Genomic DNA, 15,000 nt, shown 5'->3' on the forward strand with positions numbered 1-15,000 from the left:
TCCTTTATATCTACAATACTTACCACTTACCAAATAAAAGATTCCTGCGGAACAGTTTCCAACCTATGAAAGGTACTATATTTTAGACATATGTGTTCTAAAATTTCAATTCAATTTTCAGTATCAATTGCCACCAAACCTAGATTCTTTGTAGTTCCAACAATTTTGTAACTCAATACAAGGACTTAAAAGGACTCCGTGGTTCTGAGCTTGTAGCATAGATCGCTGTAAAAAGTTTATAGCTGGTGGTAAATTTCGAGAAGGTAAAAAATAAAATTTGATGGTTTCTAATATTAACAGATTTTAAAATAGCGTCATCATTTACGCCATGAGCCCTATGGAAAAAATTTAGCACTACTTACAGACTTGTATTACTTTAGTATAAGATAAAATAAGAGAACAGATTCAAACTAAAACATACCTGGATATGGACATCTAGAGCTTGGATTTACAAACCATAAATTAGATGCAGCTTTGTTACAACCTATAAAATGGAGATAGAAGTTCCTTTTTTGGTATTTCAAATATGCCTTTCTGCTCAAAACTTATTTAGCAATAATTTAGCCAAATTGGAGTCATTGTGGATTGGAAGGCATTTCTAATATAGGTTGATATGTCATCAGCCGTCATGCCGTCATGACCTCATGTACCTTCTTGTTTCTGTCTTAACTTGTTACCCATATTGTTTCAATTCGCAGTCAAACGAACAGTACATATCGATAAAGATTGGTTAGCTTTAGTTAATGTTTAGCCACAATTTTACAGGCAATATTATAGGTCTAGTGAATGTTTAACCATTGTAAGAAGTGTTTTCTATGTTGTTTTGTGATCTTAGAAGCGCTCAAATTTTGTAGTTTTATAACAATATTAGAGACAATTTGTAACGGTTATGATGTTCAGACCAAAAGAGCGCATACATTTAATAGTTACTTAGCTGATATCTGCAACTTTCTGAGCGGTATACACACAAGTATTTATGAAATTATTAAACTTTAAAAACATTATATAACAAGTTGCCATATAATACCTAGAATTTAATTAATTTGTTGATATATTAGTATTATTTAATACACTAATTTGTTTTCTACTTATGAAATTATCTGTTGTAAATTTTTTACTGGAATGTTTAATTCGGTTGTCGTCGGTTTGATGGTGATACTAGTTGTTTAGAATTTTAATAATAATCCTGTTACTCTCGGGTTTTGGTATCGGTATTCTGGAAAGTCTAGCGGTATTATAGATGTTATGTATACAATCGAGACCTTTTAATAAAACAATTAAATATACGACACTATTAAAGTAATTGTGGTGTTTTATTCAATATAAAAATCAAAGTGTTACTGGTGAAAAATCTAATTTGGAATATGTATAAAAAGTACTTGAGTAATAATACACTAAATCTAAATCCGTCATCGACAACAGCATGTAATCGTTGGTGTACCTGGTCGGTGGCGACTTGGTGTGGCGGATGACGGACCCGAGGAAGCTCTAGGTGCAGACGTATAACGTATAATTAGCCGACCGGCTAACAAATAAAAAGCGCACATTCAGGTCGAGAGCATTTATTGAGTAAAACGGTCAAAATTCTACAAAGAATAGGCAAACGTCACAACTTTCACGTGGAAACGCTTAAGAAAAAAGTTTCAAGGCAATATAATTTACACGAACTCGTGGTTGTCATCGCACACGTCGGAACGGAACTGCTCGCGGAGCGGGGGCCGCCAATCCAACAACGCTCGTTGTGACGGCGCGCGCCCTCGCCTGCCTCGCAGGGAACTGCCGGCCCGGGCCCCGCGCTTACCTGGACGGAGGCTACCGGTAGCGCGGCTGCATCATCATGCCGCCCATGCTGCCCATGCCGCCCATGCCGCCCATGCTGCCCATGCCGCCCATGCTGCCCGGGAACATGCCCATCGGCATCACGCCGCCCGGCAGCAGCATCCCTGCGCAGCGCAAGAGAGTGAGCGCGGCTCGGCGCGGCGCAACAGGGGACCGCGGTCCAACGCGCGGCTCGGCCGCGGTGACTGAACATCGCCTGTCGCGTCGGCCTGCGCCCCGGCGCCCGCCCGCCCGCGTGCGAAGCGACTAGTGCACCACGCGAAATCTACCATTCCAACCGGCCACGGCCGCTTGGCGTACTTACAGACGCTTTGCAACAATTTCGCATGATGGTGACACTAATTATTAAGATACGTAAATAAATAAAGGTGATTGAAATAATTTAATCTAATTAGACAACAACGACTTCACACGCGAGGGCCCGCTACGCTACTCTAGGCTACGTGCGGGCGCGGGCGGGCGCGTGCGGCGCGCTCAAGCGAGGAACACAGGAGGTAGGATCGATAGTTCACATGAAAAAATCACACTTTGAAAGTAGTCGGCGATGTGATTGATCGCATCCGCTCATGCACGTTCCGTGCGGCGCCGCTCCTCGACTCATGCACATCTCAAAGCGACAAACTACTGTACGTAAATATAATATTAGTGTAGGTACCCACCCGTGAACCGACAGTCACTCGACACGACACTACGAGAGATCGAGACAGTAATGATAAGAGCTGCTACAGTATAAGCGAATCCAGTAAGGAATGTGAACAGTTACCGCTCGCTCCGGCGCCGGCCGCGTGGGGCGGTTAGTGGGTTAGGGTGTGGGGAGAAGCGTTATTTATCGTTCGGAGGGAGTTATTAATACGTCGGGCGTCGCCGCGCGAGTTCGTCGTCCAGAGAAGAACATAAATACACCCACCGCCGACTGGTCGCTGCGGCGAGCTGAGCCTAGCGACTACCCGCCAGCTCGGCAGTTAAACAATCCACCTTACCGATATGGCAAAAATACTTTACACTCGGTCGGAGCTGTCGTGGAAAACAGAAACAAAATTACACGAAGTGGTACGAGTTTATTGGTTGTCTAAATGCAATAATATCACTCCATTTTCCACGCCGATATGTCATGTTACAATAACAATTATTCAGAATGTGTAGTACTTGAAGCGACTCGAGTAAATGTATATTCTCATGTCGTAGCCTAAACGAAACACGACTACATAACTTTAAAACTAATAAATGCCTACTGGATTAAGAACAATTCATATTACAATAGATTCGATATAAAAATACTGTCTGCTCAAAGGAGGAAAGGTCCGTGTGCGTGGTTCCTGTACACAATACTAACAAATCGCAATAAATATAAAGTTATTGTTTCAAATTAAATATCTAAGTTAAAAAAAATTATATAAACAGGATTCTCAAAAGAAACTTAATTTTTAAACAAAGATGAAAAGTTTTTTTTTTACAGGAAAATTTTGTGTACACCAACCTCGCCAACCTCCATATAATGTTGGACCCTCTGATTATTTCAAAATGTGCCAAAATCCCAGTCTTGTAAACAGCCACAATCTTATTAGAATTCAAAATTCATTCAAAGTGACATACATAGAATAAGAAACACTCTGGCTTACTACAATAATTAATTATAACAAATGTTTGACAATCAATTTGAATTACATTAACATCAAAATTACAATTTGAATTTTAATAAAATTACGTCGATTAAAAATCTTAAAAATACTAAGAAATGTAGTTTTATATTTGGAACCTATACCCTAAGTTTATCCTATCCAAACTTTATTTCCTACCAAAGAACCTTTCAGTAGTTCGTCTTTGTATAGTTTGTATTGTGGTGATATGTACGTGACAGTTCGCTAATCGTCCCTCACTTTGGACATTTAATCTTCTTGCTAGTGATTCCGTGCAATTTTTTAAAATTAAGACCGTCTCCCAAGACTCGAAGATAAAAGTTTTATTTACCTTTCATACAACTTCTGGGATAAAAGTAACCTAAATTACTCTTTGTGCAATCAACAATTTGCCTTTAGTTAAAATCAGTTCCTTACTGACTGACAAAAAGTCAAAACTTTTTCAATTTATACAGTGAGTCATGATTTTGTTTAAATTAGTTGATAATATCATCATTTGAGCTTAATAAGCGGATGTTATAATCACAGAAATTTCAACATTGTTTAACTGTATGTATGCAAAATGGCAGCTAGATACTTTGAATTTGATTTAAAATATTTAAAAATATCCCAAAAAATAATCAGCCCTGATTCACCCCCTTTTATTATTATAAAAAATACCCATTGGGTACTCAAACAATATATGAATCTCCCTATATCAAATTTATGTCTTCCTGTTCCTAGGCTGAGCATTGTCCGTGAGTTAGGTCGATACTATAAGTATAAATATTTAATAAGCTCTAGTGCAAAATTTAAGAGTTCATTGTTTTAGAGGTCAAGAAGAAGTGACATTATTATTTTACGGGTTAAAACCAGAGCTCATTTTAGGGGAGACAGTAACAATTTGTTGTATGAGTAAAGATGGTGACTATTTATTTTATGGGTCAAGACAATGGGGCTGATATTTTTGGGGTTGAAGACGGTGACTTTTTATTTTATGGGTCAAAACAGTGGGATAACCATTTTTGGGGATGAAGTTTATGACGTTTTATTTTGTTGGTCCAAATAATACATATTTTTTTAGGGTTGAAGACAGTAAAGCCATTACTGTTGTACACAATTTCCTAACGAAATAGACAAGTCCAAAAATAGTGCTTTCATTTTCCTTTGTGAAAAGGTTAGCATTACTTTTAGACATCTCAATTTAGTTTAAGAGATCTGTAGACAGTAAATTGACACCTCTGCCTGCACTCCTAAGAATGAAGCATTATCTGTACGCATAAAATTTAATTCTTCATACCCAAAAAAAAATTAATCCTACTTGTGGTAAATCACCGTTAGTCAACGATCAAAGAATTCTACGAGAGTTTACTTTAAAAAAAAAACACTCTTCATCCCCAAAAAGAATTAGATCCACGTGAAGTAAACCACTCTAAGTCGACTTTAAGTGAATTCCACGTGATTTCACCCATAAAATGAAACGACACTTTTCATCCCCAAAAATAATTACAGCCCCACTTCGACGATTAGCGAGCTCGCACGTGTGTGTGTGTGTGGCGCGGGCGTGTGTGCAGTCGGCTGTCAGCGGTGAAGAGCGTACTGACCGGGCTGCAGCGGGCGCACGAGGTTGAACTGCGGCATGACGGGCAGCATGCCCATGACGGGCGGCACGGACACGGGCACGCCCACGCGCATCTGCGGCAGCACCATGCCCGGCATCATGGGCCGGCGCATCGCCGCCGCCTGCGCCGCCGCCTGCTGGTGCCGCGCCGCCGCCACCGCCGCGGACATGTGCGCGGCCACCTGCGCGTACATCACCGCCTGCTCCAATTATAGGGCCACGAGTATCAGTTGGCGGGGGGAGTGAAACTAGGACCCTTAACGATAAAGTGTTAATAACGTTTCTCAGTGTCTGGGTGTTTATCTGTACATTTTAAATATTTACTAGCCGGCCCGTGCATCTTCGTCTGCACCAAATCGGTTATTACCGGCAAACACGAATAAAATGTCATTTTCTAAAAATGAATCCTAGCTAGATCGATATATCGCCCCCGAAACCCCCTGTGTACAAAATTTCATTAAAATCGTTGTAGCCGCAAGCCTATTTAGACTGCGCGTTGTCTGAGAACGGAGTTATAGTTTTTTATCAATCAATCAATTAAATCTTAATTAAGTTTAGGCTATATTTACAGCACTTAGGAACAACATACATTGTATGTTTTATAAATATTATATTATATATATATATATATATTATATATATATATATATATATTTTATATATATATATATATATAATATATATATATATTATTAATATTTAAAAATAAACAATGTTACAAATAATAGTGATGGAAGTTTTCACCCATTTAGAAAGTGAATTGTAAATAAATCATTTCTATGTAAAAGTACAGCTTAGATATAAAAAAACAAGTAATATTAAGGGTAAACTAAAATCACATTTTATTTTGATGTAAGTAGACAGCTTCGGCGGCCGATCAAGCCTGAGTGTTTTTGGTGGTGCTTAAATTCTATTTTATTGAAAATTTAATGTTTTGAGCCAATAAAAAATATATATATGTGAAACTCCAGTGCCAAACTACAGTACAGATAAAGGTAGCAGGAGCAATACTAGAAACTAATAGAAAGTAATGTGTATAGCAGTGGAGTGGAACTAGGACTATTGTAACATAGTATGGTTTAAACGAGAACGTATCGCAGATGAGATTTTATGGGGAAGACACGTTAGATTGAACCACCAGATCATTTTGCGAACTTCCACAATGATTACAGGTGTTACTGCAGATTTTGTATTACCATATTGTTTTGTAGTTACAATGGTAAGAAATTGTAAAAAAGGTTACACAACACTGGTGCTTTCAATCATGAAGATATTAAATAGCATATGGTGATATCTTTCATGCTGTCTACTGTATTTATTATAACGGTTGAAGAGATCTTCAGAGGAAATGTCATTTGACTTCAGATAAAACAATTTGTATTGTTTTGTGAAGTACAATGAGACGAGGTATCCCATTCATTGTACATAAAACATAAAATTATGTCTATTGTATAGTTCATTGTCAAGCACTATCAAGTCTATGTACTATGTAGCCTTGAAATCATTTATGCAACAGAAATATGCAATTATGTAAGATGATAATCACAACCAATTACATCATGGTCAAGTAAAAAATGAGTTTATCCATTTTTTTTGTAGCAATAAAAGATCGATTGCTCTTTACTATGATGATCTGTCTCAGGTATCTTAATAATAAAAACATTTTTTAGAAATAAAAGTCCAGTCTTGGTATATGGCTGAAGCAATACCTATTTTTTGTATCAATATATATTTATTGACCCGGTGGCAGACAATAGCCTGTGCAATATAGCTATCACAAACGCCTTAAAAAATATAAAAATATGCTCTATAAATGAAGTTCAATAAACAATAGTTGAATGAATGAATGAATACACTGTTATTGTACCCCACAGAAAATAAATATAAACAGAATATATGGAAACCGAGCAAGACAGGTAAAGTAAAAATCAGAATATATGAAAACCAAGCAAGACAGGTAAAGTAAAAATCTTTGATTTTATTTGCAAGCTACAAACCCAAAGGGCCAATTAAACTTGGGCTTCAAAACTTTCTAAGCCTATCTAGCAAGCCAACTTTAGAGAGCATCTTTACTTACTACGCACATAGAATAAATAAATTTTTGCCATACGTATAAACATGACAATTATGTAGTGACTTTGGATCAATAAAAGACTAATTGTGTCCCATGCAGCATAACTAACATTGTTAAGTTCACTTTTTTTAAGATTTACTTATAAGCTAACTTCTGAGTTTCCGGCAGACTCCTTTTCTGTAGAATCTGACTTCAAAACTTTATTATAGCAAGTTATTTACTTGCTATAAACAGACAGAGCTGACTTTTCAAGAATCCTTATACATTATTGGTTTATTTGAAATAAGTGAATTATGAATAAATTTTCTAGGACAATTATGTTCTTTTTTAATAGGGATGGAGTTTCAAACCAACTTAGCGTTTTGGAGTTTTCTATTCAAGCAATTGAGTTATCTTGCTAACAGAAAACACAGTGAGGAAACAACTTTCTAAACAAACTCTATATTTTCCATCACCCTCAGTTGTATTCAATGCCAAAAATGTCTGAATGCATGTATTTACTATTGTGTTTACAACCTTTGAGATCATTATAAAGGCATTCATTCTGTATATTATAAGTATTTATGTGTATTATATTCATAAAAAAATATTCATCAGCTATTTCAGTACCCATAACACAAGCTACACTTACTTTGGGGCTAGATGGCGATGTGTGTATTGTCGTAGTATATTTATTATTTATTTATTTATTATAAATGCCTCCATAACAATCTCAAGGTTGTGTCCACAAGAATAAATAAATGCCTACCAATCTGCATTTGGCCAGCATACTCATTCCACAAGGAGACCAGTGCAATGTAAAAGGCCAGTAATGGTTTGGTAATGATACATTTTAAATCACCCACATATTATCAGTTCTGAATTTGTATCAATAGTTATTTAACAATGTTAGCTGCACCGTGCGGGACTACAGACAAGCAAATAAAATACATACCTCGGCTTGACTTGTGCTAGGTGTGATCATGGTAGGTGCCACTGATGACTGATGACTGGTGGGGGCATCTGGCTTAGGTTTTGGTCGATATTTTGAGTTTCGTGCTCTGAAAACAATGAATTATTGTAAATTATATTAATTATGCCACTTTTATAGAAATAAAATTACTTCTACCTCAGAAACTATATATTTATGTTTTCACTGTAATGTTGCCATAATATAATAAAAACATGCTACCCAAGTTATTTTAGAGCAAATCAATGAAAATTTCTGTTGGCAAAAATATAAAAAAAAAGGTGTAACAGTAAGGTTTTTGAGAATGTTAAGCTTACATTACCTACAATAAATGAGATGGAATTTTTAGGTTAGGTAGAAGTTATTTTTTTAATTCCACTATGAGTTAAAGTGATGCAGTCTAAAATGGTAACTGCTGACCTGTTAGGCATTATTGCAGTTATATGAAACCCACACCTCTAATCAGTTTCTACGCGACATCGTACCGGAACGCTTAATCGCTTAGCGACGCGTCTTTGCCTGGAGGATGGCCGAAGCCTCCCACCAGACAAAATTTTGTGGGGTTCTCTTTAGCCTGGAGTTAGGAAATGTGATAGTTCAATTGTATGCACAAGAGATATGAGAAGATAAAGATTATCATCATAGAATTTACCAATATACATACTGGAATAGTACCAAGATCAATATGTACCTTATCTCCTCCAATGAAACATCTTCAGGAGGGTGTATGATCTTGGAGCCTGCCCCAGTGGCGGTGACCAGGGGGCAGGAATGAGCTACCGGTGGCTTAACTTCACCGTTTTCTTTGAGGTCTGATGACGCCGCGGACGACGTCGTTGGTGGTGCGCTAATTGTCGCATTACTGTTGAAGAAAATACATTATGCAAAAATTTACTAATGAGGTTTTATTACTACTTTTGATGAATGAAAATTTTTTGTAGGTTTTTTTTTGGTTCTGGAATAGACTTATTCATGCATTAAAATATTTTTTTGTCTACATACTAATATTATTAATGCGAGTGTGTTTGTTTGCTTATACGTCCAGTGTTTACGTCCTAACTAAGCAACCTATTGACTTGATTTTGGGCATAGAGTTAATTAAAACGATGGAGAGTAACATAGGCTACTTTTTTCAGACATAAGGCAAATTAACTGTTACAGACGTAATTTGTAAAAACCGAAAGAAACGTAGTCAAGACTGTGGGCAATCGCCAGTTTATAATATATATAATAATAAGGGGCAGATAATGTAACTTAAATAAATAAAGTATTCGTAATCTTGTTCTGTTCTATTTCCATCTACTACATACTAATATTATAAATAGAATAAAACTATTGTTTTTTAGTTTGTACACAATACGTTCCGAAAGTTCTGGACCCATTTTAACCATTTCTCCGCCAATATAAAGTTACATAGGCTATTATTTTTTAAAATAAACTTGGAGATCCTTAAGTAAATTGCAATAATGTAACACAAAGTAGCAAAATTTTATGCACCGAAGAAACTATTGGTTATTCATAAAAAGAATGTAGTGCAATTATAAAGTATTGACGCTTACCTACAAAAAAGTCCGCGAGGGTAGATATATATATATATATATATCTACCTATCATAGTTAAGCCGCCATAGTAGCAGTGTGCTAAAACTTTATAAAATCGCTGGTTGAAACAAACTAGGTTACATTAGTATAGCAGTATTAACTTAATTTAAGAATTTAAGTAAATAGTTTTATCATGAAGAGTATTTATATAGCAGTAAAATACTTTATAGTTAATTCTGATTGGACATTTAATTTAGTACATAAGGACTATAAGGACATACCTAAACAGTTGTTTTTAAAAACTACACCCGATTAAAAAAAAAAGAATCTAAAAATGTCCATAGAACTACACCTTGGTTGTATGCCTCACATCTAAATAAACTGTTCCTACGGGATGCTTTAACACCAAAAAGAAACGTGAACGAAGTCGAAGGCAACAACTAGTGTTTTATATTTTACGAATATTCAGTATCAACGTCACTAAAAGGATAGTTAAGTAATCCTGTGTTAAATCGCTAAAGTTACCTATAAGCAGGGAACGTAGGTTTGCTAGGCGTTGAACTTGAAACACTTGCAGCTGGGAATAGTGGCCTCATTCCGGGCATCATCATTCTGTAAAAATATAAAACATGAATAGATACATTATCAGTAGTGATAGAGCTTGTGCAGGGCGGTCTATTTTTTCTGCCGCAAAGCAACATTGTAGCAATGTATGTTTGCTGGTGTAATAGCAGGCACACGAGGTATACCACCTAGGTCTCAAGCTGATGGACAAACTTGTTTCTGGCATACCCTGCAAAGTGTTGCTCTGTTTATAGGAAATGGTTTTCCTTTTACCATGAAGTGAGCCATCTTTTATTCCATCAATTAATACTATAAAAACACATGCAAATACTTTGGAATCAACTAGATCACATTATAAAATATGAGATCTAGTTTAACAGACACGTCTAACATAAATGCAGGGCGACGTAGAAGCAAAATGTTGAATGGTGCATGCAACTCAGAGGATCAGTGGATGTTGCAGTCCAAAACCTCAAATACATTGCTTCCATTACAATCAATAAAACATATTTAATAACAAAAGAAGAGACAGAATAAGAAGGAGTATACATATTTTGAATGGAAACTCGTAAGAGACCTTAGGTAATAGGGGAGATGCTAGAAAATAAAAGTATTTCATTTAAGTTAAAGGTTTACTCACCTAGGTGCTTGCATAAAGTGCTGCATCATGTGCTGATTCATCTGCATGTGTCCAGGATACATGCCCGGTGGAACTGGCCCCATTGGTGTTGGCAAAATACCTGGAGACACTGTCGATGGACCTGGACCAAGCTGTGGATACAAGCATAGATTGTGTGTCTAACAACATATACACTAATTGTGTTCTATTGATAAATCAGGATTGATGTGGGTTTTTTCATTTAAGAAACTTTTCAAGGAATATCTCACTTCTGATGTTACATGGTTGGAAGCCAACACCTTTACGTGTGTATGCAAATAATATTAACAATAGAGGCTGATTAAATACAGTTGTTGCTTATGACAATATATGCACTTCTGGAAAGCTGGCTTCTGGCCTTAAGCGTCTTGTACTGTGCAATCAGCTAATTGCAAAGTAAAGTGAGTTTCCATTGAAAATTACTGCTAGATATTTTACTCATATACAACACACACACTACACACTGAATATGCTGAGTGGTTCACCCGTGTCCCATTATGAGTGTTGATACTTGCCAATTCACAGCAATAGAATGCAAATGGATATAAATCAATAGTTATTCTTACATGATTCAGTTTTAAATTGATTAATGCAATGTAATTGGATTATCCACCATAATAAGCTGTACGCAAAGCCTTTCTGAATAAAAATAGCTAATTGTTTAAATGAGTCATCTACATTATATTGTATAAACTGTATTTTCATGTTTAAAATGTTTCAAGTTTGAGCTTATACTAATTAATGTTGTTTATTTTAGTCTTTTGATTCTAAATTTAACTATGGTTCTAATTTATTTGTAATCAAATCTCTAGATTAAACATAATTATCAGGTTGTTATATCTTTTTGTACAAGGATTATCAAGTTAATTTTTATTGTTGTAATTGACAGGTCGAGAAGATGGCCCACCTGATGGTAAGTGGAAACTATCGCTTAAAAACAGAGCAAGCTTTCAGACTGGAACACAGCATTGCAACAATGATGCTTGGCGGCAGTAATAATAATCAGTGGCGTGCACTTGATACATGCACAAAAGCACTGCATACCCTAAAATTTTTGTATAATTCATAAAAGGGCAGGATTTTATGCCATTTTCCGTCTTTATGCATACCCTGGTCAAAAACCCTGTGCACGCCACTGATAAGAATGGTGATAGCACTTCTCTGGACAATCTCTCACAACAAGGTCTACAACTGCTATATAAATATTACACTACTGATGAACCTGAAAATTTAGTTCAGTTCTGATGAACCTGAAAATTTAGTTCAGTTCAAGAGATTTTCGAAAAATTAGCATTAATATATTATAAATCTGATTTAATTACATTCAAAGATACAAAAAACAATTATATTCAAATAACACTAAAAGTGCAGTGCAAAAAAAAAGTGGTCCACTTATAAAATTTGCATTGTGTTAATAACAAATTAATGTTTAATGCACTAGGATAAATAAAATCCAATTGAACTTACAGTAACACAAGTCTCATATGCCCTATAACATAAATTGTTGATCAGATTATTGGAAGTTGTGAGTTTGATGTATAAAATTGTTCATAGAAAGGTAATATAACATAACTATTCTGCCTAAGATCACAAATTGATTACAAACTTTGTGTGAAAATTATATCTGTATAATAATATAGTTATTTAAATTTGTTAAACTTTAATTACTCATTTTGCAACTGTGGAGTGTAGCCTGTATGTTTTGATCATCAGTGAAAAGATAAGTGGTATAGACTATTAGATACTGCAATGTGCATTTTACCAACATATTTTCTCAATATACTTCAAATGGGAAAACTTTGTGAGAATTAATCTTCTAATTGTCTTTTGTGACCTCAATAATTATAAACAAATTCTCTAATAGATAAGTCATAAAGGTAGCATAATTTAAATTTACCAAAACATTGTCACAGAATATAAAAAGTAAATAAAAATGAACTCAATTACTTACGGGTCTCACTTCAATCTGTAATCCAATTATCTAGTCATTACTTCTTGTATGTTTTGTATTTTTGATAAATAAAACAAAGGGTCTTACCAATGCGGGAGTAGCTCTTTTCTTAGCTGCTGGCTCGTCATCATCACTGTCTGAACCTTTCCCCCCACCTAAAGGATTGACTTTCGGTATAATTTGCACAGGAATATACTTTTAACAAACCTACCTTGTGGGAACACTAATGCTACACATCAATTTACTTCTATGGCTACAAGTGTCCCAAGCAAAAGAATATCAAGATAAACCATGATTGTACATACTTTATGATCCAAAAACAGCCAATGTCCTTAAAAAAGTTTTTATACCTGTCTTTTGTTTCTCATGCTCCTTCACATCTTCAGAGGGTATACCTTCCATTCCATATATTTCTATCTCTATATTTGACCTATTTGGTAATGAGTTTGGAACTTTGTCTATGGCTTCTTTGTGAACCTGGAAAAACGGAGTAAATGAATACATCGCGGCGCTGACTAGTTCAAAAACCGAATTATAAGGCTAGCTATTTACGTTCTACTAATGTAGGAGCGCAATATGGCGCGCTAACGTGCCAAAATATCTCAACCTATAAGCAGACGAGTTAAAAAAATACTGCAGTAAACGCGTGGGCGGGCGGGGCCGCTGCCAAGAAAATAGGGCGGACTTACCTGCATGCAGTGAATCGATAGTCCGGGGCCAGTGTACAATTTCTTGTGGCAGATGTGGCACTTAAAATGCTTAGCTTTTTGATGCTGTATTAGAATCTTTTCATCGTCAAATTCCCTATTACAATACCTGAACCGTTCGCTAAGGAAATCACCAACAATTTACAACGATACAATATTTACGAAATATGCCGAACAGTTAAAACACGCGAAGGCCGCGTGAGCGACGTATGTTGCAATCAATTTTAACGTTTCAAAAGGATACCAGCACCATGGTTTGGATGCCTTCTTCTTCTTTCTGCCCATTATCAAACTAATATAAACACAACCTTACAAAAGTCTACAAACAATACTCATCTACAATTAACTACTATAACTCCTAGTTATCACCGTTTTATTTTATAATAAATACAATTTTTGTCATAATCTACAAATGTGTAGCAACGCAAAACGTTTAGTCAATGCAAAATGGCGACGGCAGAAAGCAAAGAATTTGGAATGGTTGACGTTCAATTCAATTCAATTCTTGTTTATGGCTTTTGTCTGTGCCAACTGGGCACAAGGTACTTCGCCAATGTCTTGTAGATGAAGAAGGCACGAAGGAGATTGATCGGTGAAACTAATGAAAAGTTAATTTTGAATTTGTACCAAGAAATAGTTGTTATTAGCTAGTTAGCTCTTTAACCTAAGGCAGCACAGACAACACATGCATATATATCTAACACAACACATGCATATATATCTAACACGGATATTTTTTGTACATTATACTTTAATTTTATTACTTACTATATATTTACACAAAAATCTACAATAAGGACTGAAAACAAACATTAAAAAACATTTAACACTCAAAGGACGGGGGACTTTGGGAGGAAGAACGTCATAGAGGGGATAGGTAAGTTTGGGACAGTTAAAAATAATATGAGTTATAGTGCCCTCATCCAAGCCACACTCACAGATGGAGTTGTCCCTTATCCGGAGTTTGGCCAGATGTACAGGTGTGCTAGCATGACCAAGACGCAATCGGGAAATTGTGGATGAAGTCCAGCGATTTGTACTCCGAGAGTGACAAAACCAGGGTTGTCTTGGTATGTTTTGTTGGATGGTAGCGTAAAACTTACCCTTAACCAATTTGGAATCATTCCAAAAAATTTTCCAGGCTGTTTCCATATATGTTTTGGCAAGAGTACATAGGTCCTGCGATGAATTTTTAAAATGATCTAGAGAACCTGACTCAACAGCTGTTTTGGCACATGAGTCAGCAGTCTCGTTTCCTGGAATACCTGAGTGGCTTGGAATCCAAACCAGTAAGATGAATAGTCCTTTTTGATTGCAAGAGAGCAGAGCCTTCCGGATTTTTAAGATAATGGGAAATCGTGATTTGCTGCGAAAGGGGTTTTCTTTAATAGACATTAAACAGCTTAAAGAGTCAGTCAGAATAACCGTCTGTTGTACGTTATGGGACAGTGCAAACAGGATTGCTTCCAAAAGAGCAATG

General features: G+C 36.1%; 1 protein-coding gene across 3 annotated transcripts; it reads right to left on the reverse strand.

Moving 5' to 3' along the window:
* Positions 1–1,546: 1,546 nt before the first annotated feature.
* Positions 1,547–14,003, reverse strand: LOC120629054 (BUB3-interacting and GLEBS motif-containing protein ZNF207). Of its 3 annotated transcripts, none has more exons than XM_039897798.1 (10): positions 13,765–14,003; positions 13,503–13,629; positions 13,164–13,290; positions 12,901–12,968; positions 10,845–10,975; positions 10,166–10,252; positions 8,791–8,961; positions 8,085–8,190; positions 5,060–5,276; positions 1,547–1,943 (listed from the first exon to the last, which is right to left on the reverse strand). In XM_039897798.1, exons 1-10 carry the CDS (start codon positions 13,803–13,805, stop codon positions 1,813–1,815), a joined length of 1,206 nt encoding a protein of 401 aa, XP_039753732.1. In that variant the 5' UTR covers positions 13,806–14,003; the 3' UTR covers positions 1,547–1,812. The 3 variants fall into 3 exon arrangements, with proteins under 3 accessions (XP_039753732.1, XP_039753730.1, XP_039753733.1); XM_039897796.1 differs by having other exon boundaries at positions 5,060–5,279; XM_039897799.1 differs by having other exon boundaries at positions 5,060–5,258; positions 13,765–14,002.
* Positions 14,004–15,000: the final 997 nt, after the last annotated feature.

Source organism: Pararge aegeria, chromosome 13 (assembly GCF_905163445.1).
Source record: "Pararge aegeria chromosome 13, ilParAegt1.1, whole genome shotgun sequence".
In the NCBI taxonomy this organism is placed as follows: domain Eukaryota; kingdom Metazoa; phylum Arthropoda; class Insecta; order Lepidoptera; family Nymphalidae; genus Pararge; species Pararge aegeria.

Excerpts from the sequence above, each read along its gene's own strand:
- LOC120629054 (XM_039897796.1), bottom strand. The coding sequence starts at position 13,805 with ATGGGCAGAAAGAAGAAGAAGGCATCCAAACCATGGTGCTG. Across the intron at positions 12,969-13,163 it reads GCATGAGAAACAAAAGACAG|GTGGGGGGAAAGGTTCAGAC; the intron begins GTATAAAAACTT and ends TCAATCCTTTAG. Across the intron at positions 1,944-5,059 it reads CGTGCGCCCGCTGCAGCCCG|GGATGCTGCTGCCGGGCGGC; the intron begins GTCAGTACGCTC and ends TGCGCTGCGCAG.